At 53.4% G+C, this 24,064-nt stretch overlaps 1 protein-coding gene across 1 annotated transcript in view; it reads left to right on the top strand.

Annotated features, from left to right (window-relative positions):
* The window catches only part of Stum (stum, mechanosensory transduction mediator homolog), a 46,672-nt gene extending 23,739 nt beyond the window's left edge, over positions 1 to 22,933 (top strand). The window contains exons 2-3 of the mRNA XM_015992995.3: positions 15,845 to 16,024; positions 20,184 to 22,933. Coding sequence (XP_015848481.1) covers positions 15,845 to 16,024; positions 20,184 to 20,218 — 215 coding nt within the window. The 3' untranslated portion in view covers positions 20,219 to 22,933. The remainder of the gene's footprint in view (positions 1 to 15,844; positions 16,025 to 20,183) is intronic.
* The last annotated feature ends 1,131 nt before the right edge of the window (positions 22,934 to 24,064 follow it).

Genomic DNA, 24,064 nt, shown 5'->3' with positions numbered 1-24,064 from the left:
GATGGAGTATGATTTCGGCTGCGGTGAGAACTTGTCACTGTGCCTGCCATTCAGTAAACCCCCAGTGTTACCTTTCTTCATAATGCAGAATTCGCAGCACAGGTTTTCTCGGGTCAAGGCCACTGAAAAGTCGTTTGAACTTGCGCAGAGCGCTCTTTGTTATTCTTGGAACATTTTTCAGTCTGTTTCTCCCCTCAAATCTATCTCATTTATTTAATCATTTTGTTAAGTGCATATTAAGTGCCTGAGATGTAGGAGACCCTCGGCTACATCTGGGGTCTACAGGGATATTCTTAGGAACCTGCGCTTCGGTGGACGCCAGGAACCCAAAAATGAGAGAGTGTCACTGCTGCATTTCACCATGAGTACTCTGGGCTGGGGACGCTCATGGTTTGTGCAGGCTCCTTTTAGGAGGTGGGGCATCTTAGTTAGGTTTCCAGAGACCCTGTGCTGGCTTAGGGATGTCTTCCTGGGACCCAGGTAGTCTGACTGCTTGGTCTCAGAGAAGCTATCCCAAGCTCTGAGCAAAGACCTCAGTGCCCCAAGAGGCTCCACCCAGGCATGTGTAGGAAAGTCGTGGGCCTCCCAGTGCTTAGCTAGCCTGGAGAACCGGACCACGGCCACAAATGCTCATGCTGAAGGGACCTGTGAGAAGCCTCTCATTTCAGAGATATGGACACTGAGGTGGGATCGACAAATTTCTCAGGGGAACTATTCACATTAGTTAGCACCTTTCGTGCTGGAGCCTTTTAAAATCTGCTGAGGAGCCAGGGCATCTGAATGTCCAGGGGGCAGCATCTGAGCTGGGAAGTGAGCTCTCTCAGTGAGCAAGCAGACTGTGGGAGGGAGGCACAGGGGGACAAGCAGGTGCGGATCCCCCCGCCACACACACACCCAGTGACAGTTATGACAGCACCAGGGTGACTTTGCAGGTACCTGGGCTCCCCACCATGGGCTGCCAGGCTGCTCAGGGGCTCTGTGTATTATGGCACTCCTCACACCAGTTCTCTGAAGTGGGTGCTATGACTTTACCCTACCTGGCAGGAGGAGATACTGAGGCATGACCGCAGGAAATCTGGTAGCCTAGCACTAGGAGCCAGCCCTTGGTCTCTGCCCAGGCAGTACCCCCTCCTTGGCGAATCGTATTGATCTCAAGGGACCGTAAGGCTTGCATGGAGTGGGCCAGCACAGTGACCCCCTAGTAAAGACGAGTGTCATGCTACCCTGTCACTCTGTCATCAGATAAGATGGGGGACACAGTAGTGTAGGAGAAGTGGGGAGGACCTTGAGCTGAAGGTTAAGGGTTCCAGAAAGACAGATGGACCGGAGTTGGGGTGCCGCCGGGTTGCTGCCCACCTCCACACCATTGGATCCTCTGGGGCTGGTGAAACAGACAGTACAGGCAGGAGACACAGGCCAGGCTCTAGGCTGGACAGCTCCCAGCTGATGACTGGGTGCTGGTGAGCAGGATGGGATGGCTGAGGGACCATAAAGAGTTTGGACAGAGAGGGTGAGGGGGTTGGCAGCCAGCCAGCCCTTGCTTCTACAGGCCTGCCAGGGAGACTCAAGACAGCTTTTGGTGTCAGTCAGAGGACCAGATCCCCCATTGTGCCGTTTCCAAGGCGGGGGGGGGGGGGGGGGGGGCGGAGGTGTTGGAGGGGGGAGAGAGAGGGGGAATGTTTTTAAGAAACCAACAAAACAAAACAGAAATCTACCAGCCATTTCTACAGCAACTGCATGCTGAGCTGGCCTCTTGTGTTCCAGTCCTTTTTAGCATTGCTGGAGCCCCAGTGGCTCCTTAGGACCGCGATGTTGAAGGCGAATGTGCTGGGTCCAGGCTCCGCCCTCTCATCTGCTGCTTCTTGCCCTAATAGGAAACGTCTCAGCCAGTTCTCCCCAGGGCCTGCTTTGGCATCTGGCTGAGCTGAACCCTGACTCCCATCTTGGGCTACTTCCTCCATCCCTTCTCTGCTTGTTTAGATTGCTGGAAAGAGGAGCCCCTGGGCTGCCTTGTGGAGTCCCTTTATACTGCCTCTTCCTAGGAAGTTCTGCTTTGGGATGTTATCAGTGGCCGAGCTTCCCCGCTCTGGCTGGTGATTCCTTCAATCACACAGTGGGCAGGAGCATGGCTGTTCTTTCAGGGATTCCTCCGCAGGTAGACTGAGAAGCTGTCTTACTCCAGGTCTCAGAAGAAAGGAGATGGCAATCCATGGAGGCGCTGGCTGGAAACTCCAGGAGCTGGGGGGAATCCATGTGTTTGTGGGACACAGCTGGGCCAGGAATTCTGGACTCCCAGGCCGGAGATGTGTAGCAGGCTGGCAGCCTGGTTTTGGTGTCCATACAACCCCTTCTCAGGGGCTGGGGCTCTGTAATCAGCCTGCCACTCATGTCAGGAAAGGACTTCTTGTGTGCTCAAAGTTGCACCGACATGAATTTCATCACATGGAGGCTGTTGTATGGACTATGCGTGTTTTATGAAAGGAGTCTCATGGACAGAAATGTCTCCATCAGCCTTCAGCTCCACACTACCAATGTTAACACATGCAAACACATGCATATACATATAGGTACACACGTACACAGACCGGTGCACACCAAGGATTACTTATGGCTAGACAACCTTTCATTCTTTCTTTTCTTTTGTGTGTTTGTTGTTGTTGTTTTGTTTATTGTTCTGAGTCGAGGCTATACCACTCAGCTGACAAGATGTGCCATGAGGCACTCGTCCCGGGGAACAAGGGACCAGAGCTGGGCCTTGGGCAGTGGAGGACAGCGAGGTCATGACTGTTTGCCAGCTTCCCAGCATGCCTCAGCATCTTCAGCATGTGTTAGCATCTTGCTCTCACGTGCTTCCTCAAGTGTCTTTCTTTTGGTGGTGCCTGGGACGGAACCCGGGGCTTTATTTACACTTGCTCACGGAGTGCTTTCTTACCAAGTTCCTCTCTCAATTCTCCTTACAAACGATAGCCTTAAATGCTCTCCTAGCAATTTCGTCCCCGTTCAAACAGGCAGCTCTCTCTGACCAGTGCTGGGGACCCTGCCTGCTGGCCTTGCAGTGGCAGAGGAGGTGGCTTTGTTGGGTGAGCGTAGGGTGGCAGAGACACAGCTGCTCAGGGACTCGGCCCTTGAAGTCAGGGTAGAGTTCCTTCCTCTGCGCCTCGTGGTCGCAGGTGCTGATTAGACGGGTAATGAAGCCAGTCTGCCTGTCCAGAGAGGAGGAGCCCACCGGAAGTGAGGGCCGTGGGGGAAGCCTGCAGCCTCGCCTGCTGCTGCTGTGCTTCTGGGGGTGTGTGCACACGGCTGCTCCTTGAAGGCCACGCTCCCTGACCTTCTGAGTCCTGCTCAGCTGTCCCCCCAGCATCAGGGTTTTCTCGTTTGAGCTCCCTTCCACACAGTGAAATCAGATGGGGACTTACCTGAAAGTAAAGTTGCATTTTGAAAGAGACTCTTCGGGACCTAAAGACAAACACTGACAAGAAGCAGGTGCTACAGCCCGGTCAGGTGTCTGGTCCCTGTCGCCCCCCCCCCCCCACTGCCTGCGGGTTGAACCCAGGGCCTTGTGCATACTGGGCAACCACTCAACTGAGCTGCGTCCCCAGCCCATTATTTATTTTATATTTTTCAGACAGAGTCTCAGTTAGTTACCCAGGCTGGCCTTGAACTCACTTTGTAGCTCAGGCTCACTTCAAATGTATCCTATCCTTACCTTAGCCTCCCAGGTATTTAGGATTACAGGTCTGCACCACCAAGCTGGGCTTACAGCTGGCCTTAAAAAATACCATTATTATCAGTGTGTGTGTGTATGTGTGTGTGTGCGCGCATGCACACGTGTGCGTGTGTGTGTATGTGCGTGATTCGGATATGTGTGTGTGTGTGCATGTGTGCATATGTGTGCATGTGTGCATGTGCATGTGTGTGATTTGGATATGTGTGTGCACGTGTGTGTGTGTGTGTATGTGCATACGTGTGCATGCGTGCGTGTGCATGCATGCGTGTGCATGTGCGTGATTCGGATATGTGTGTGTGTGCATACGTGTGCATGCGTGCATGTGCGTGCATGTGCATGTGCGTGATTCGGATATGTGTATGTGTGCATACGTGTGCATGCGTGCATGTGCGTGCGTGTGCATGTGCGTGATTCGGATGTGTGTGTGTGTGTGATTGTTGCAGCACTTACGTGGAAGCCAGGGGGTGGTTCCGTGAAGTCAGTTCTCTCCCTCCCACCTTTCCGTGAGCTCTGGGATAGGATGGGAACTCAAGTCACCAGCCTTGCATGGTAAGTCCCTTGCCTGCCCAGCCATGCTGTTGGCCCCAGAGCTTGGTTTCCGGTCAGTGGACACGCATCTGTACTTTCTGCACACCCCGAGTACTGTCACCTTGCTGGTGTGTTCCCCCTGCCCATCGCAGTGCACTGCTCTGTGGTCTGGACCTGAAGCCTATGCCACACTTGCTAAAGGCTCTGGTCCTAATCTCATCACCCCAGCCTCTCTCGAACGCCTTGTGAAATGTCTTGGTAACAGGTTGAAAAAAAGACGGCATGAGACACCAGTGCAGCGCTGTAAGGAGATGACTGGGGAGGAGTAGGATGCTGGACTAGCTGGTAATGGCTCAGTCTAAAATGCTCCAGAAGGGCTCAGGCATGGAAAGCTTGGTTGCTGATGGGCTTTGGGGAAGTTACTGCGTTTGGGGCACTTGCCTTAAAGGAGTCATTTGGTGGCTTTTGTATGACTTTTCCTAGGGACATACGGACAGATACCTACTCACCCTAGAGACTGCACTGATGACAGGCCAAAGAAACTACTTCGCCCAAGTCCCGTTCGTGAAGCAATGGGTGTGTTAGGCTTCCCTCAGGCACGTGGGTGAGGTGGTACAAACATGTGGTGGCCTCAGAACAGTTGTAACACTGGAAACTCCCACTGGCATGGGTGACAGTCACTTGCAAGCCACGTGGATGGAGTTGTCCCTACAGGCACCCTTCCACCCTCTGTTTGCTCTGGCATCTCCCAAGCGCAGGTGGCAGAGTGTAGGTGGGCATGGCTGGACTCTCAGGTGAGGGTCTGATGCCAGCCCTGTTCCTATGGGACTGGGAACAGGTCCAGTTTTGGGAAAGTGTCTGTGGGTCATCACAGCCCCTCCGATTTCAAGGTTGTAATGGCCATGCCATGCTAGGACAGTGTTCTATAACAATGACATCATTGAAAGGTGGTAGAAACCTGAGGTGCGTGCGTGCGTGCGTGCGTGCGTGCGTGTGTGTGTGTACCAATCGGAGGAAGTAGGTCACTGGGGGCATTTCCTGGAAGGAAAATTTGTCTCTACCCACCAGCTTCCTGGATACCATGAGAGGAGCAGCCTGCTCCCCTAGCCCCCTCCCACCATCATGCTTTATAATGAACCTACAGCAATGAGGCCGAGAAGCTGCGGACTCAAATCTCTGAAGCCATGAACTGAAATAAACCTCTCTCTTTGTTTGCCCACTTTAATCTAACTTACATGTCATCACAGTTGGGGCCACCAACTCCAGGCATGGAAACGCTGTTCTGTGTTCGGCTGGGTGCAGAGGACACAAAGGTATCAACAAGAACTTGTGTGCCTCTCTTGATGGGGGCGGGGAGGGGACGGGGTGGGGGGACCGGTAGGCAGTTAGATAAGCTATCTGTAGGGTGAAACTTCAGTGATGTGGAGTTCTGGGTAGGCAACAGGAACTGTCAGCCAGGGAACCATTGAGGATCTCCTGAAGAAGCCACACTTGGCTGGGACAGAGTCAGTGGGAAGTAAGGCTGCATCTCTCCTCTGGGCAGGGCTCTAGGAGGGAGGTGGGAAGAAACATATATGAGTCCAAAAGCAGAGCACAGAAGGCCTCCAGGACTCCAGTCAGATGCCACACAACTGCTGGACTGCCATACGGGCCCGGCCCGTTTCCTGCTCTCTTCCTTCCTCATGGCCAACATCTACCTAGAGACACTCTGACACCAGCTGTCTGTTGCTGCCCTGCTAAACCACCCCCAAATTCCGTGGCGTGAACATTTTCTTAGGCTCGTCCAATGCTGAGTGTCAGGAATTTGGACAGGAAGACACAGTGGGGCTATCTGGTCTCTGTCTCAGGGTGACTTGGTGGCAGGGAAGAGAATCATCACAAAGTCTCATCTCTTCCAGATCTGCTGGTTGATACTGAGGAGGGTTGTCACATGGCCTTTCCCAAGCATGTCTCATGTGGGATGGTGTGGCATCCTCATAGCGCAGCAGCGGGGTTGTAAAGGGCACCGGTGTCCTGAGCCAGGAAAATAGTCCCGTCTTTTCTATCCATTTCTGTTTGTGTCCATCAGAGGGTAGCTGAGTGTCCATGTTCATGACTAATAACCTTTCTGACCACGACTGACTATTGATAAGAAGTGTCAATGAATCTGGGGCCATGTTTTAAGAAAACAATACCCTACTTGGAAAAAAAAAGTTGGAAACAAAACCTGAATGGTTCCTCTGCTTGCGTTTCTAACGGGCTTCGCCTCTGAGCATGAACTTTGCAGACTTGTTTATGCCGCATCATTTAGCCCTCTTTCTATATCCCAAGATGACTTAGGTTTCTCTCAAGGACCCACGCTCCCCTTGCACAGACGTCATTACTTAAGACAGTGGTCACATTCTGTCCATGCCAATGGTTGAGTAAGCGTGCACGTGACTTACGAAGTCCAGGCTGGGCAAATCTCAGGACTCCTGGTGGGAATGCTGGCACAGAAATGCTCTTTCTTCTCTGGCCGTGTGGTATTTGGGCGTGAAAACTGGAACTGCTACAGTTTTGTCATCGTGAAGGATGTCGGCCTTGTGAAAAAGTCCTGTTGTGGAACACGGAGCAGGGAGATGGAAAACCCTGGGTTATAGTGAATGATTGGACCAAGAAAGCAAACCAGCCCTGAATGACTATTAACAACAACAACAATCCATTACTAAGAATTCAGCTTGCTCCAGGCCCCTTAAATGTGTGATCCCTATTAAGCTCCCTGCTGTATGTACTTGGACATTGTTCTACCCCACATCTTTCCAGGGAGGACACTGGCCCTTTAAGACTTGGTGGAGTGAGGCCTGCAGATGCGGGGTCTTGCCTAGGCCCACACAGCCTGTGAACCCTGAAGTCAGCAGTAACACTCAGCAGGCTGACCCTTTAGCCAACACTCATAACCACCACCCCACTCTGCTTTTCCAGGCGTTTCCAGCAATTCACTGGAAAATCAAGCTCATTGCAGTTGATTGTGTTCAAAATAAGGGTCCCGGTGGGGGAACCCTTCCCTATAGTATGGAGTACTCCAGTGTTGTGAGCAGCAATGCCATCCTGGTATGGAAGAAGCCATTCCTGAGTCTGTCCTGTGAGTCCTGGAAACGACCCTTGGCACGGAGGGTATACACATGGGCTCATGGGCTACCCTGTAGGGCATGGCGTCTGGGGGGCGTGCTTGAAAGGCCTGTGGGGAGTCATCAGCCAGACAAAGAACACCCGAGCCTGGGCCACACTGCTTCCGCCTCCTCTCCCTGGTCCTCGGGAGGCTGGGGAGCCAGCTCAGCTCACTTAACCCTTCTTTTGTTAAGTGGTCACCGGAATAAACCCAGGATAGCTAGTCAAGCTCTCCTGGGAGGGGACTCCTCAGAACCCCCGGGTCTTTCTTTTACCAGCACTGGGCGCCCCAGGGCTGGGGATGTTCCTGGAAGTTCAAGGGTCTCACCGGCAACCCTGGGCCAGTTCCACGGCCCCAGTCACTTCTGTCAGACGTCTGTGTGTCGTCTGTCCCCCTCGCTTGCTTGACTGTTACATCACCCTCTCTGTAGCCAGAAAGACGGCACTGGGGGACATCTTCGGAAAGCTGAATCTCAACAGGTGATTGTGACCTTTTTTTTTTTCTTCAACGGAAAAGAGTATTTGTTTTTGAGAAAAAGAGGAAAAGCCACCAGCAGTTCAGCCAAGGTAAAGACAAGTTTTCATTAATTATTTTTTCATTAATTCGCTCCTGTCCTTGTCCACACACGTGGATATTTTTAAATAATCTCCTTGCACAGTATGCACCCTATTTTTGTAACCTCACTTTAGAGAGCTTCCCCATCTCTTTGTGTAGCCACGATCAGACTTTTCCTGGCTGCATTAAACGTCGACTTACGGATGAAACCAAGCCTCAGACTTCATGACACCGACACACGGTGAACTTAGTAGTTACAGTATAATTTTTTTTTAAAGGTAAAAGGGCTGGGAAGATGACGTCACGGGGAAAATGTCTGTTGTGCAAGCGTGAGGACCCGTGTTTGTTTCCTCAGTATCACACTCACAGGGAAGCCAGGTGCAGCAGCCCACCCCAGGGTTGGGCAAAGACAGAGGGATTCTGGGGGCTACTAGCTAACTGGTCTGGCTCCAGACTCAGGAAGAGCCCCCCGCCTGAAAGGATGAGATGGTGAGTGACAGAGAGAGACACTCAGAGTTATCCTCCAGCCACACACACGCACAAACACGTGAGTGCACCCCGTCACACCTACACAGACGTACGCCATGCCAAACATATTCTTAAAAAGTAGAATGAATAATGGTGTCATCGGTTACTGTGATTACAATTCTAGGCTTCTCTGCTTTCAATTTCACTTTCATATTTATAGTTAATAAGCTCACTTGCCAAGATTCTGCTCCAGTCCAGACTACTATGGAGGACTGTTCCCCCCCCCCTCCAGTCACATAATAGGCATTTTATCATGTTACTCCTCCGGTGATTGAATGGGGCTCAGCCATGAGCCCAGGTATCTCAGCCTAGCCCCTGTGTCAATGACACCATTAAGGAAGAAGGCAGGCCTAGGCTCCTTCCTCAGTGTCTATAGTACCCTGGGAGAAGAGCCTCTGGGCTTCATCAGCATCTGCCATGTCCTTGATCACAGGCACGCTCCTGGCAGCTGCCAGCTTGGGTAGGGCCCCTCTCTGCTTTTAATCTGGGTGCCTCTCCATCCGTGGAAATGTCATCTGGCCAGGTTGTAAATTCCTAGGCAGTGGAAGCTGCCTCGTCCTCTTCAGCAAATGTCACCGGCGATCCGTCCCCCACTCTCTCACCTACACGACCGTCCTCAGGGAGGCACATGCCAGATGGGGGTAAGAACAAAGCAGAGTGCTTTAGGGCCTTCCCACTGCTCTGGTCCTCCAGCCCACGTCCCATGCCCTCTCCTAGGTGTATCCTGTGGGAGTGAAGCCCAGGATCTGTGATGAGATTCAGAGCATCCTGTGAGGTTAAACTTCTGCTTACACTTAGCATCTCAGGGAGACCCGCAGGGACAACTCAGGTGTCTGACTCTGCTCCACAGCTTCCCCAGGTCCCCACAGTCCCTCCAGGTCCAGAGATGGAGGAGGAAGGGAGGCAGAGGGCAGAGATTTGCTAACAAGCCCAGGGCAGCTGATGCAATGTCCAATGCCATTAAAATTAATGACCGGTTCCAGCTGACTTGGCCTCCAGCGGGACAATCAACCCCAGGTCAAGGTGGAGGCATTGAGAAGGGTGGAGGTGGAGCTGGTCTCATTTCCACAGTCCTCATCCTCAGAAGGAAGGTCAGTAGGAGCTGCTGACTCCAGGAGAGAGCTTCAATAGGTCTACCGAGATGAATGATGTCCGTGGCTCTCTGGTGTCCGCACGAATGGTGTGATATCTTTACGAAGACATCTGGGCTCTTTGCAAAGTTTAAAGCTATCCATTGACCCTTCCTACCACTGGTCCAGGGTGTAGGTATGACATTCACAGGTGAATTTGTTCTGAAGAACTTTGAGGGTGTCAAGATGATGATAACATGAGACCCGCCCATGCTTTCCTCACGATACACACCCTGGCTATGAGGTGGTCTTGCAAGTCCCTTGCCAGCCAGGATGGGAAACTGTGGACCCAGGATGGATCTATGAGATGCTCTCTCTGGATGAATGACTGACTCAATGCAGTTCCATAGGAAGACACAGCTGTCCTTTAGGCCGGTGCTGGCCTTAGAACCCAGGGTCTTGACCGTGCTAAGCAGGTATTCCACTACCAAGTCACATGGCAGCCCAGTTGGGCCCTCCAGTTCGACCTCTCTGCCCTGTCTAGCACAGCTTTCTTCTCAGACTGCTTGAGGCTGACCATGCTGACAAGCCAACAGGCTGTGGCCAGAGCGAGCGAGCCTGTTTACTTTCAAGGCTTCACTAAACGCTGTCCCTGGGGTTTTTATCCAGAGACGTTTGTGGCCCTCTGGTTCGCTTTCCCTTGGACTGGAGCTTCCTGGGATTGAGTTTAGCCCTAATGCAATCTGTCTTTACCTCATCTGCCGTGAACCGGGCTGTCCTCAGTGGGGCCTGTTTCTAGGGGTGTGCCTTGAACTTCCAAATGGCTGTAGGGTTGGGGCTCCCTTGCCCTTGTCTTCCTGTTCCCAAAGCTTATTTCCAGTCAGGCCCTGAAGATGGATGACTGTGTTCAGCTGAGTGATGGAGGTATTTAGCTGTCCTTCACTACCACCATCACAACTTAAGGACTGTAGAGGCAGCTGTGGACCACATCTGGGGCCAGGCCTGACTCACCGCCTGGTGCCCGGTGGGGCATGTTTTACTACTGCTGCAGGTTCACTGAAGGGCAGAGGGCCAGTCCTGCCCTTCTCCAAGCTCCAAGGGTCAGTAAGATCTCTCCCAACCCAAACCCATCATCACCATCTACAGCTCCCATGTGATGCAGAGGAGAAGCTGAACCCCACCAGAGTGCGAAGGATGGAGTTTTCCAGCCCCCGGGCTCTATTCTTAAAAGCAGAGACACCCCCCGCTCTTAGAGGGGTGACTCCATGGCTCACTTTTTATTCCTGGCAGCAGTGGGGGAAGGAATGGAAGGCGAGTTCTGGGAACCCTGCCCAGTGTTCCACCCCAGGCAAGCCCTTTGGGGACTCCCACGGGGTGGGAGAGGGGAGTCAGTGAGGGCTCTTTCTCCTCCCACTTCCTGGTTCAACCTGCATCCTGAGTTCCCTGGGGAAGCTGGGCACAGACACCTCACCAGGTGGAATGGTGGCCCGAGGGACCGTGGTAGTAAACTGGCATGCCGTGTGTTTGCCGTGACTCTGTGGGAAGGCCTTCCTCAGGCTGCGCCTGCCTGCTAAGCGCTGTCACAGCCACGGGAGGGTGTGTGGAACGCACACCGAGGCCCGCAGGCCGGGTGCTGTGGAGCACAGATTCCTGTGTTGGATGGTAGAGTGTTATCATCATTTCTCTGGGCCGGGTGGTGCCGTGGTCACCTCAGAAGCAGCATGCCCAGGGCCCAGGCCCCAGGGCAGCCCTGCCCTGTGACATGGAGAGGCTACCACACTGATCAAAAGGGCAAAACCATGGACACTTGAGTTATTGATAAGGTTGAGTCTCTCTTTCTTCTTTTTTGGGGTGTGTGTGTGTGTGTGTGTGTGTGTGTGTGTGTGTGTACATAAATATATGTGCAGGTGCTTGTACACATAGAGGTCAGAGGAAAATGATAGGTATCCTCTATTGTTCTCCATCTTAGTTTTTTTTGTTCGTTTGTTTTTTGTTTTTGCTTTTTCCAGACAGAGTTTCTCCATGCAATTTTGGTGCCTGTCCTGGAGCTTGCTCTGTAGACCAAGGCTGGCCTTGAACTCACAGAGATCCGCCTGGCTCTGCCTCCCAAACGCTGAGATTAAAGGCATGCGTCACCACCGCCCGGCTCCATCTTAGCTTTTGAAGCTGGGTTCCTCACTGAACTTGAAACTCAACATTTCTAGGCTGGCTGGAGAGCTCTTGGGGTCTGCTTGTCTTCATCCTGGTCACTCCCACCCCACCCCACCCCCAACTCTGGAATTGTGGGTGCTGGGGATTCAAACTCAGGTCCTCTTGCTTACACAGGATATGCTCTTACCCACTGAGCCATCTCCCCAGCCTGGTGGGGTAGCTTTCTGATGCTATGTCTGTGAGGCAAATCTCTGCCCCCCTCAGAGTGAGTATTCTCAAACCTAGCTGCCCATCTCTGTCAGCTGGGGGGCGGGGATGCTTGTGTTCGGTTTCTTTTGGTGCTGAGGATGGAACTCAAGGCTTCACGCATGATAGTGAGCTGCATTCTAGCCTCTGTTCCGTGTTTTTAGAGAAGTAGTTTCCAGAGTCAGCCTTGTGCCTTCGAGGGCTCGAGCTGGAACTCCAGAATCGACGTCTTCAGAAGCCTCCATCGAAGGGTTTTCATGTGCAAACGGCTTTGGATTCTGTCTCTGTTTCTTTTTCTGTTGATGTGATAAAATGCCCTGACCAGAGCAACCCAAGGGAGAGCGAACTTATTTTAGCTCACATTCATGGTGGTGAAGTCAGGCAGCGGGAGCTTGAGGCAGCTGGTCAGCATTGCGTGCGCAGCCCAAAAGCAGCGTGATGGGCGCATGCTCGACTACTGCTGAACTCTCTCCATTTTACTCAGCCCAAGACCTTCTGCTCAGGGAATGGTTCCACCCACAATTCCCATGGCTCTCCCCATATCAGCTAACATAATCAAGATAATACTCCACAGGCATTCCCAGAGACCTGTGGTCTGTCGGTTCCGATGAGCTACCATCTACTGTCAGTGATGACAGATGCCTAACTTGAGCTGGGCATGATGGGACACATCTGAAATCCCAGCACGTGGGAAACTGAGGCCAAGATTTCGAATTGGTAGCCTGGGCTGTATATTATATCCTGTGGGGGGAAGAATGCCTATTTTAGAGATGTTTTCCTTGGCAGGAAGAGAGAAGGGAGGCCATAGTTACGGGAACAGAGGGTCAGAGCACCTTGGCAAAAGCCCACAGTGGGTGACAATGGGTGGGGTGACTCGTGGATCTATGAATATCATTATGGATGACGCTTTTAGCTGGGCATGGTAACACATACCTATAATTCCAGCACTTGTGAGGTAGAGACGGGGTGGCCAGGGTTTCAGGGGCAGCCTCACTACATGAGACTCTGTGTAAAAAAAAAAAAAAAAAAAAAAAAAAAGCCTTCTCCACTTTTTGTGTGTGTACATATACATGCTTTTATGTTTGTCTGTCATGAAGCCTGCAGGCCTGAGTTCCATCCCTGGAATTCACATGGTACAAGGAGAGAACTGATTCTTGCACATTGTCCTCTGATCTCTCAACACATGCAGTGGCATGTGTGTCTCCCTCTAATAAATAAATAAATGTTAAAAAAAAGCAGCAGCAGCAGCGTAGGTAGAAAGGGGGTAGCGTGTACTCAGCCCGCTAGCTCTGCAAGTAATGGCATCTGTGTTATTTTCACTTAATATGTCCCCCACGCATTTGAGTTCCTCTCCCACCATCTTTTTACATCTGCAGCTTCTCTTGTGCAATGCTGTCAGCTTGCGTTCGTCTCCGGTCCCCCACACATGCCCCTCCCGCAGCAGCAAGGGATGGTGCCATGCACTTCTTCAGTCCCCCGTGTGTGTGCCTGTCACTTCTCAGAGGCTGCATTCTCCTTCCAGGGAGGCTGGAACCCACCAGCACCTGCTGTCAGATTCTCTCCCTTCAGCCTCCGTTCCCACCACATCCCTCTTCTGCCCACAGCTCCCTGGAGCTCTGCTTTCTGCAGGCTGGGTAGAACTTATCCCCGCCTTCAGAGTCCTCCACAGTGACCCAGCTCCTCCTCACCTTCATCTCAGCCCAGGTCGCCGCTGCTGCTCCAGTGCTGACTAAACCCACCTTCCTCTCTCCACTAGATAAAGTGGCTCTCACGTCCCAAGGTCTTCCCTCCTGTAACTCTGCACAGGCCCTCAATCTCCCCAGGGGAGTAGGGAGTCCCCGTAGCCCTACAGACTGCAGGGGCAGGACTGAGTTAGTACTGGAGGCAGCCTACACAGACTTGCAAAGGGGTCACCCCGCCTCATCACCCAGAAGGGAGAGCCCTCAGCTGCTGGGTGCCCCTGCTGGACTGTCCATTCTGTGAAGACAAGAGCTTGGTTTTGCGGCTCCCATGGGACTGCCATGGTCTGGGATAGGCCCGTGTGGCTGGTGGGGGCTTGGCTTCCTGGTTGTCACGCTTTTCTGAGCTCCTCCATCCTTCCTAAGGATGGGGTAGAGGGAGTTGTTTGGAAATGCAGAGTCCTGAGCACTTCAGGTATCCAGGGGTGTTGGGGAGCCCGGGTACTGTGTCTGTAACCAATGCTACAGGCGGTGGGTGCTGTAGGGTCTGAAGATACTCAGTGCAAGGCTTCTTCTGTGGCCCCACAGACCACCTACTGGGCGAGAGGTACAGTACCCTTGCTGGAGGTGTGAAAGCAAAGGAGATGGCGAGGTGGGGCGGGGCCTTCATTGGGGTGGCGGTTCAGATGAGGAGGAGTATGGGGAGGGTCAGGATGAGAAATCAGCAGCTGGACTCAGTTTCCCATAACCTTGATCTTAGGCATTAGGGCAGGCCGGAGTAAAGCCTGTGTCCCAAAGCAAGTAGGAGCCAGCAAGCTGGAAAGGGGGAGCTAGAAACCAAGTTCAGCAGGAAGTGAATGGACTATCTCAGTGTCCTCCAGGGCAGGAACCGAGAGAATTGGGGTCATGAGAATGGTCACCAGTCCATGGGCCAATTTCCCAAATGTCTTAATTTAGATCCTGGCCTGCTTTTGACAGGTCATGGACCCTTGGGGTCAGTGTGGGGTCAGCTTGTGATTGTGACCTTGAGTAACATACTTAATTCCTGAGTCTCCATATGTAAGATAAAGTGGAAGGATGAATACCTGCCCCCAAAGATGTTTGTGTCCTAATTCCGACACCTGTGACTATGTAGACTTACGTGATGAAAGAGACTCTGAGACAAGATGAAGCAGGGGATCTTGAGAGATGCGATTATCCAGGTGTGTCCTCACAGAAGGCAGGCAGCAGGACCAGAGCAGATCAAGGACAGGACACTAAGCCGCCAGCTCTAGCCACGGAGCAAGAGGCCATGAGCCAAGACCACAGGCAGCTTCTAGAAGCTGCGACAACAGGAAATGGTATCCCCATACTAGCCCCGAAGGTCTATTCAGACTGTCCCGACCTCCAAAGCAGAGGAAGGATGCATTTGTGTTGTGGAAGCCACTAAGCCTGTGGTAATTGTTGTGAGGGCCCCCAGGGAACAGTTATAGGGAGAGCAGGCAGAGTCCTCGGGCAGGGGGGGTGAGGGGAGGTCAGAGCTCACATCAGTGAAGATCTACAGCCAAGCAAAGCTCAGTAAGCAGCAGTGTCTTCAACGGGGGGGGGGGGGGGGGGGGGGGGGGGGGGAGTGAGAGAGAGGGGAGAAGGGGAGGAGATGGGAGGGGGAAGGAAAGGAAGGGAGGGAGGGAGGGGAAAGGGAAGGGAAGGGAAGGGGAGAGATGGGAAGGGGAGGGGAGGGTGGGAAATGGGAAGGGGAACACCCCCCCAGGTGGCCCTTCCTCCTACACCCCTCCCCTGTGGGTTGGAGTGGTTGTGGGAACATCAGGGACACTCTGAGACTGTCTGGCTGAAGTCCCGCACCCCACAGGTCCCAGGTCCCGGTCCTGTTTCCCAGCAATCATCCCGTGGGCTGAGGTTACCTCCTGGCTTCTCCATCTCCATCTCTCTGAGACTGACTTCTGGGTCACCCAATGACTCCTGTCTTCCAGAAGCCACAAGCTTGGTGCTGGGCCCTAGTGCCCCCCTCCCGTGCCCCCCCCCCCCAGCCCCACGTCACACCTCCTCCAAGTGGTATCCTAATCTCCTCACTTTGGAGACACACAGTGGCTAGGACCTGAGCAGGACAGAGGCCCCTGAGGACAGAGTGTGGGAATTCCCCCCTGCTTCTCCCTGAGCACTGGAGGCTGAGCAGTGGGGGTGGGTTGGCAGCTTTGCAGTCTCCCCTGAAGCTGTCCCCTCTGGCCTCTCCCAGGTACCTTCGTCTCGGCCTTCACTGTGCTGTGTGGGGCCCGCACTGACCTCCCAGACAGGCACGTGTGCTGCGTCTTCTGGCTGAATATCGCCGCGGCCCTAATTCAGGTGCTCACGGCCATCGTCATGGTGGGCTGGATCATGAGCATCTTCTGGGGCATGGACATGGTCATCCTTGCCAGTGAGTAATGGCTGGTGTGTGGAGGGCAGAGTGGGGCGGGGTCTGGCCAGGGTGCCAGAGGTGGGGAGGAGCCCAGGAGGAACAGGAAGTCTACACTTGGGCCAGGACCTCTCACCCCAAAGACGCCTGCATCCTTGGACACAGCTTCCAAGGGCACACCTGTTCCTCTACCCTAGTGCCCTGGCCACCTGTGCCAGAGGCCTCTCTCTCTACCACACCAGCCCTGCAGGGGGTTCTCCAAGGGAGGGTCCTCTCCAGCATTTGCCAAGGAAGCCGCTCTCCCACGGAACCTGGCTAAGCCGATGGATTCAGACTGAGGTCAGCCTCCGGGCCCATGGTTGTGTGTCTGCATCAGTTTCCAGGGGAAGAACAAGGCCACACACTGCCTTCACCCGCAGGAAGCCGTGTAACTGTGTCACACACGGACCTGGACGTCTCCTCCCTGGGTTGAGCTACACACGTTGGTTGGTTGGTTAGAAACTTCTCACTGTCTTCGAAGGCGTTAGTGATTCATCCATCATTAATGCAAAATCGGTTTAGGCATGAAAGAGTTTTGTGGAAGTATATAAAGTTTTCAAAATCAAATTTTACCAAAGACAAATGATCATTTTAAAAATAACCTGGCAGACTCTTCAGTCAGACATCACCTCCCTGAACAGCTGCTTACTCCTGTCCCTACCCCCACGGGGCGGACGGCCTCAGTGACTGGGGTCACATCTCCTCAGCTGCTTTGTTCTTTGTACCCTCTCCCCACATGCTGCTCCTCTTTGGCTCACAGCTTGAATTGTCAGCGTAGAGGAGCTGTGCCAGGTGAGAACCCTAGAGGCAGGAGGAGAAGCCAAGATCAGAGGCCATAGAATGACCTAGAATAGTCTAAATTGATCCAGAACTTACTTAGCCTCAGTCAGTCTTTGGAAGATGCAGGAAACTCAGGCACACACAATGCTAGGACCAGAGTCAGTGACTAATTGAATCACCCCACCAGAGAAAGGTTCAAGTGTCAGAGCCTCGTGGGACTCAGTGTGGGTGGCCGGGGGTGCCAGATTTGTCTTCCCAGAATTGAGAGAGGAGGTCAGTGGGCTGGACTGTCTGGATGTCCCATCGGTAGAGCCAGGGGAGGAGCACCAGGCTGCAGTGAGGAGAATACCCCTTTCTGCTGGGAAGAGCCTCATCGAGGTGAACTGTACAGCTCACCCCGAATCTGATGACCCCTCCACTGAGTCTCGCTTCCACTGTTGACTTCCCAGGGGCCACTAGGTCACTTCCCCTGGGACTCGTGGGACGTCTGCAGGTCCCAGATCCCACTCCCAGTTAGATCCTAGGAGGTGTGGCTACTCTAGAAGACCTGGGAAGGCTAGTCCAGCCTCACACCACTGGCTTGTCTGCTCCTTAAACAGGCATCGGGTCAGCAGTGTTGGGACTCTAATAAGAGACTTAGTCAGCTTTCTGTTATCGTAACTCACCTGGGGTAAATCAACCTATCGAGAAAAATGAGTTCCATCACCCTGAGTTTTAGAAGACTTGGTAGAGGCTTGGTTGGCCTTGTCGCTCTGAGCTGTGACCAGACAGCTCTCCATGGCAGGACAAAAGTCACTCCCTTCATGCCTTGGGAGGGGAAAGAAAGGGAAGAGACGAGAGTCTCCAGATCCCCTTCGAGGGAATACATCAAGTAAGCCCAAGACTTCCCATTAGGGGGCCGACCTTCATATCTGGGCCTTCGGGGGACATTCCAGGTCTGCCATGGCAATAAGGAATGTGCCAGACGAGGTCTCCATAAATGTGTGTTGATGCCAAATCTCTTTGGCCTGCCTCTGATTACTGCCCATCGAATCCATCACATGCCAGGGCTACCATGTCAAAAGTGAGTTCAGGACTCCAAGTACCACGTCTTAAACTTGAAGTGTCGTGAGTTGAACCACTGTCAGTCAGGAATCTTTCACGCTTGTCTCTGGTCCTCCTTAATCCCCAGGAACAGGGGTCTAGACCAAAACCATAAGTTTAAGAGCACTCTTGTTAGCCCTAGATGAGATAACATAGACCCCAAGGTGTGTTGATGGGGGTCCATGTCCTCCCTGCCTGCCTGTCTCTCAGGCTGCTGGCTTGGCTGGAACCCTGTGGGCTGGTGTAGGAGCTATAATCCGGCTGCAGGACGTACAGATGTCAGGGCCTCCAGCCCAGCTCTTCCTGGTGGGTTTGTCGGGCCCCTTGGGTATCTGAGATGTATCCAGGGACTTTTGTCTTGGCACCAAATTTTCACCATGGTTTTGGGGGGGCTGCAGAAGAGAGTCGGTTCCTGCCTTCTCTCTGCAGACTGCCAGATGCACCCACCGATCTCAGCAGCCACTGCCTCTTCACTTTTTCTCCAAAGGTGGATGCCCCCTCCCATGAGATGGGCTGGTCTGGCACTAGGCAGCCATGTTTGAGGAGGGGGTCTTGGAATAGCCCCTTAGAAGGGGACAGCTGCAACCGACTGTCCCAGGAACAGTTGGCTAGAGGGGTGTCCCTCTGGCATCACTCACGTAAGAGCACAGGTCGGGTTTCCATGGCACCTTGGCCACCAGCAAACACAGTATCAAATAAAAACTTCTGAGAAGAATCAGAGAGTCGGCTGAACATCGACGCTCCGTCTATGTTAATAGCGAGCGGCAACAGTCATAGCAGCCTGTCTTGATCGCTGGTCACTGCTTGCCTGGTAGCTCCCCTGACAGCTCTTTCTAGGGCTACATCCACAGCAGACACTGATGATCATTTGTGACATTTGTCTCGGCATAAGGCTCTGGGCACTCATTACCAATTGATCCAAGATGTCTGCAAGACGTTTTCCATTCTCAGGTCTTTCCCAAAGCAGCAGGCGTTATAATGTGGGTCCAGTCCGTAGACAGGACTAATAGGGTAGCCCAGACAGAGCTGGGCTGGGACCGGGGCAGGTCACTGCGGCATCTTTAGTTTGTCGGTCACACCTGCCATCTCTGTACCTGTCCCTCTTCTAAACCACCCAGAATGCACCCTGAGGGCATGGGCTGGGAGCCGGGAGTGAAGAAGGCAGAAAGTCAGGCGGTGAGCAGAGCTCAGAGCTGTGAGAATGGCTGGAAGCCGCCACTAGGCAGCCGGGGGGCAGGCAACCGGTAGAGCTGGCCCCAGTGACTGCTCACTGGAAGGACTAAGGCCACCTTGGCTGAAGCCCTGTCTTGGCAGGGTCTTTGGTAGAGTCCCCCCCTCGATTTACATTGCCAGTGCTTTGGCTTCTGTGTTCAGACTGTTTCTCTTTCTCTCTCCTCTTCCCTCTGCTGCCTTACCTCTCTGCGGCTGCAGTCTCCCAAGGTGAGTCTGTTGGTAGATGCACACCCTCTCTCCTGCAGATACCCAGCCCCTTATAGGTGAATGGTTAGTTGCGTTTGTAGCCTTTCTTTGGGAAAGAGAGTGCCTGGCATAACAGGTCCCTAACGTCTCCACCATCTTTGGCCACTCAGGACCACGCTCATTACTTCTATTTCCCCCAGACCCCTAACCATCACTGGATTGTTAACACCTAAGATTGACAGGAGACCCACTACACAGAGAGAGAGACCCAGCTTGGGCCCCTGGCATTCCTTCTTAGACCAAGGTAACCGGCTGGCAGAGTCACAGCCTAGTAACCCCTTCCCTGTTCTCTCAGCTCCGTAACCTCACCCAGTCAGATTAGCAACAATTCCCTCGCGTCATCATCAGTGTTCCAACTTTCCCAGGGAGGGATGTGGGTACAGCCAGGGGAGAAGCACTAATCAGTGCATATGAGAGCCTGGGTTTCCTCTCTGGTACAGGAAAACAAAAATCGCACCATTAGCAACGATGTTCTGAAGACGCAGTGTGCTCCAGCCCCGTTCCTGTCCCAGCAATCCAGCTGGTTTGAGCATATGTCAGATAGTCGTTCCCTTCTTGGATGGCCAACCTCATCCTTTCTTCCCTCCCTCCCTCTCTGCTTTCCTCCATCTCTCCTCTCTCCTCCCCTCTTTCCTCCTACATAGCCTTGCCTGTAAATAGTAGATTTTTGCTGCTCACTGTACAAATAAGGTCCTCATGTTATAAACAAGGTCTCGTTAGTATATTCTGGTCTGGGGTCGTGTTAGACAGATCCTAAAGGGGGCGTCCTCCTAACCACCTCTCCTCTTCTTCCTCACAGGGTACAAGGATCAGGGTATCCCACAGCAGCTGTGAGCCTCCAGAACCTGCCAGGGAAGTCCAGGGTCCTGTGAGGGCTGCACCAGCTGACTCCGGGCACAAGGACCTTCACATGTTCTCTCCTGCCACCTCTCAGATTGGGGTAGAAAGGGAGTATTTCAAAACATATTATTTATTTCGAGAAACACACCTGCTTTTCTCAGCAGGCTCTGAGGCCAACTTCTCCCTCTGCTCCAGAGGGCACAGGAAGAACAGGGCCAGAACTTCAGGACTGGGCTAGAGGCAGGAAACTGGCCAAGCACCAGGGACGCTGGGCATGCCACTCCCACTGCCCACTCCCCCAGGCCTGCCAGGATGGGCTGCTGTAGACCTCGTGCAGGTGATCAGGCACTCTTCCAGGCATTAGGACTTCATGGGACACTTCCCCCGGGCCCTCACCCCCTCGCTCAGCCATGTGGCTCCCCGTATCTGCTCTGTGGTCTCCTGGGGGCAGTATCAGGGTGGAGGTTGCAAGGTAGCCAGGTGGTAGCCCAGTGTAGAAAGGTCCTTGGGTCTCCACAGGTGTCTGATGATACCCCAGCCTTTTAGTGGCTGTGTGTGTGTGTGTGTGTGTGTGTGTGTGTGTGTGTGTGTGTGTGTGTGTGTGAGACCTTTGCTTCCCAGAGGCAAGGTTGGCACCGGCTCCACCTCTGGGATGGTATTGCTAGAATTCCAGATGTTTATATGCAAAATGACCAGACTGAGTTGTGAGTGGCTGCAGACCAACAGCCTTCTTGGATGTATTTACTATTGTTTCTGGTCCCCTCTCCTTCTGACATCCCCGTGTTTCCGAATCCAGATGGTCCGGTTTTAGGAAGGTGACGGCATCCATTCATTGCTATTTCCTAACACCCGAGCTGAGTCTGGGCTGCCCACCCACTGCCAAGCATGCGGCTGTCTCTAGAGACTCCCATGAATAGTCAGACAGCTTGGGACCCATGAAATGTAAATAACCTCGCCCGTTCAGGTCTCCCGAGCAAGTCCTGGGGGGACATTGGAGACTCGTCTGCATTTGAAGTGTGAGAAGAGCAACATCGTGAGGTTGAGGGCTTCGACCTGGAATTCGTACGTGCGGCAAGAGAATGCGTGGTGAGGCTGGAGTTGGTGTCAGGACCTGTGGCCCTTGGTGGCCCTTTAAGCGGCAAACCTGGGAGTGACGTACCAGTACAGAGCTAGATCGTCAGCAGGGCGAGAGACCCACAGAAGGTTTGCGGGCACCAGTCTGGTGAAGAGAAAGGCGACCCGAAGTTACAGCGATGGTGTGGCTGTTCGCATCTCCCTTCATCCTCGTCCTGACGTAGGAAGCGCTAACATGTGGGGCAGGCCCAGAGCTCAGTTCCCAGCCGCGCTGGCCGTGAGCCATCAGTGGGTCCCTCTTGGAGAACCTTTCCTTATCTAATAGAGGCTCTGTCACTGCATGGCCAGGGCTAAAGAAAGGAGCTCTCCGCCCACTGCCTTGGTGGATGGAGGCTTTTGGGAAGCAGCTCCCATGGCCCCGGGGTTCCAGCCCCCTACCAGGCTTCTTAATCGCCGTCTTTGGGAGCAGACCCCCAAACTGGACGGCCCCTGACGTCATCATGAAGACATGTAGTCCTGTGACTACTCCCTCCCAGCTCTGACTCTGGACCAGTTTGCCTGTCCTACCCTGTGTTTACCCAGTAGTTTCTTCCAGGGCCGTGTGGGATCAAGTTGCATCCTCAAACACCTGCCAGGGTCCTGTATCTTCCTGCGTTTCCTTCTGTTGCTTCTGTGTGTCTACAGCCCCTGGGTTGGGACACCACTCTGGCAGATCACTGCCCTCGAGGAAGCTACGTCAGGTACCAAAGCTGTACCAGACAGCCACGGCACAGGGATGGGTCAATGTGCCCTCCTAAGCTGCCATCCCATAGCCCTTTGCTCCACATAGCCAGTGATGACAGGCCTTGGCAAGGGCAGCCCCCACAGTGAGGGAGACGTCTATGTGCCTGGCTTGGGCTGGGGGTGGCTCCAGGGGGAGTTAAAAGGAGACGGCAATTTGTATTGCTTGTTTCGTGACGTGAGCCAGACTCGAGTGGGACTTTTCTGAGTGACAAGTGTCACCATGAGTTCCAGTGTGGGATGACTTAATACAGGGGTTTATGAGCTTGGAAAGCTGTCTCCCTGGCACACCCCCCAACTCCAGGCAGCCGATGTGGGTAGACTTAGGAGCCCCCCAGAATAGTGAGTCTGAGGGTTACCATTAACCACAAACAGCAGCCTCCGGGTGAGGCACAGCTTTAGAATAATTCTGAGATGATGGACAGTGAATAAATTACTCCACATAGTCCAGCCTGGCCCTTGGATCTAGGTGGCCAGAGTTCATTTACTAAACACCAGCCATCTAGAAAGCAGGGCCATCAAGCCAGAAATTGCTTCGTGGCTACAGGGCCCTTCAATGACAAGGCAGCCTGGACGGCATAGCTCAGGGCCACTGTCCCAACCTTGGAAAAGAATTCAGAAGAATATTCTCTGGCTATGAGTGCCAGGAGCAGAGACCAAAGGCGCACAGAGAGCATCCTGGGGAACGAGACACTGCCGGGAACTGACGTGGCATCGTGGTCAAAGTGGCCATTTTCCTACCACAGTGGGACCCTGGAGCAAGAGCGAGGTGCCGGGTAGCCCGAGCGCCCTGGTTTTTTTTTTCTGTCGCCATGATAAAATATACTGACAAATGAGCAGCAGGCGGGAGGAAGGAGGCTTTTGTTTTTGTTTGCATTTTTGCTTCTTCTAATCCAGGTGACATAGCAGAGGAGTCTGGATGTAGGATCTCAAGCCGCTGGTTGTACATCCGAAGTCAGGAGCAGAGACACGAATGCGTCCATGCTGTTTGCTCTTTGGCCCCGCAGCTAGTTTTATGTACACTTACAAGTCCAGGACCGTGAAACGGTGCTGCCCACAATCAGGGTGGACCGCTAATGTCAATGCACAATTGTTCAATTAACAATTAAGATAATCCTCCACAGACATGCCCACCGGCCAATCTGATCTGAATAATTCCTCATTAAGACATTCCCCATGTGGTTCTAGGTTTTGCCCAGCTAAAACTAAGCAGCAGTATGTAGTGTATATTGTGGAGACCACTGGGGACCCCGGACCGTGGCCAGGGGTCCTGTGGATTGTGGACTGTGGCCACAATGGTATCACCCACCCCCAGCCTCAGACTGACCAAACTGCTGCCCTGGTTCAAGTCTCCAGCTGCCCTGGAGAGACGAGAAGGGAGTGACAAGGACATGGTCTGCTCCCTGCCTCCAGGCCCCAGACCTGTGTCCAGCCCCAGAGCACAGCCCCCCAGAAGGCCTGGCCCAGGTGTTGCCCAGAGCAGTTCATCTCCTGGGTTCTGTGAACAGCCTGTAGAGAGGAGATTAGTTAAACTTTCCCATGGAGAGTGGAGGCATCTCCCCCAGACCCCCCCCCCACCCAGGAGTCACAGGGAGGGAGAGTGAACCTCTTCAGATGGATGGGGCAGTGTTTTCCCCTGCCTTCCTGGAGCCTCGACCTCATCTGCCCTCAAAGCCATGCCCCCTGGCTTCTGCGGGCCCCCGATGGAGGGTGGGAGCAGATGGCAGCAGGAGACAGTTGGTGCTGAGAGCTGCCTGGCTTATGGGATCCAGTTCCTGCATTCCCTCACAGGACCAGGCTGCACGGATGCATGACAAAATCGTGGGGTGTAGGATGCTGGGGGCTGGGGAGCAGAGAGGAGAGCTCAGCTAGAGGAGACCCAGCATGTCCCCCACACAGAAAAGGATCAAGAAGTGCAAAAGAAAAGCCATCTATACATCTCAAACACTGGGTCTAAGGCCAACATACGGTGGCTGAAACCCCAAG

The sequence above is a fragment of the Peromyscus maniculatus genome, chromosome 11, assembly GCF_049852395.1.
Source record: "Peromyscus maniculatus bairdii isolate BWxNUB_F1_BW_parent chromosome 11, HU_Pman_BW_mat_3.1, whole genome shotgun sequence".
Classification (NCBI taxonomy): domain Eukaryota; kingdom Metazoa; phylum Chordata; class Mammalia; order Rodentia; family Cricetidae; genus Peromyscus; species Peromyscus maniculatus.
Note: the sequence above shows the minus strand (reverse complement) of the source record. Positions and strands in the feature narration are given on the sequence as shown.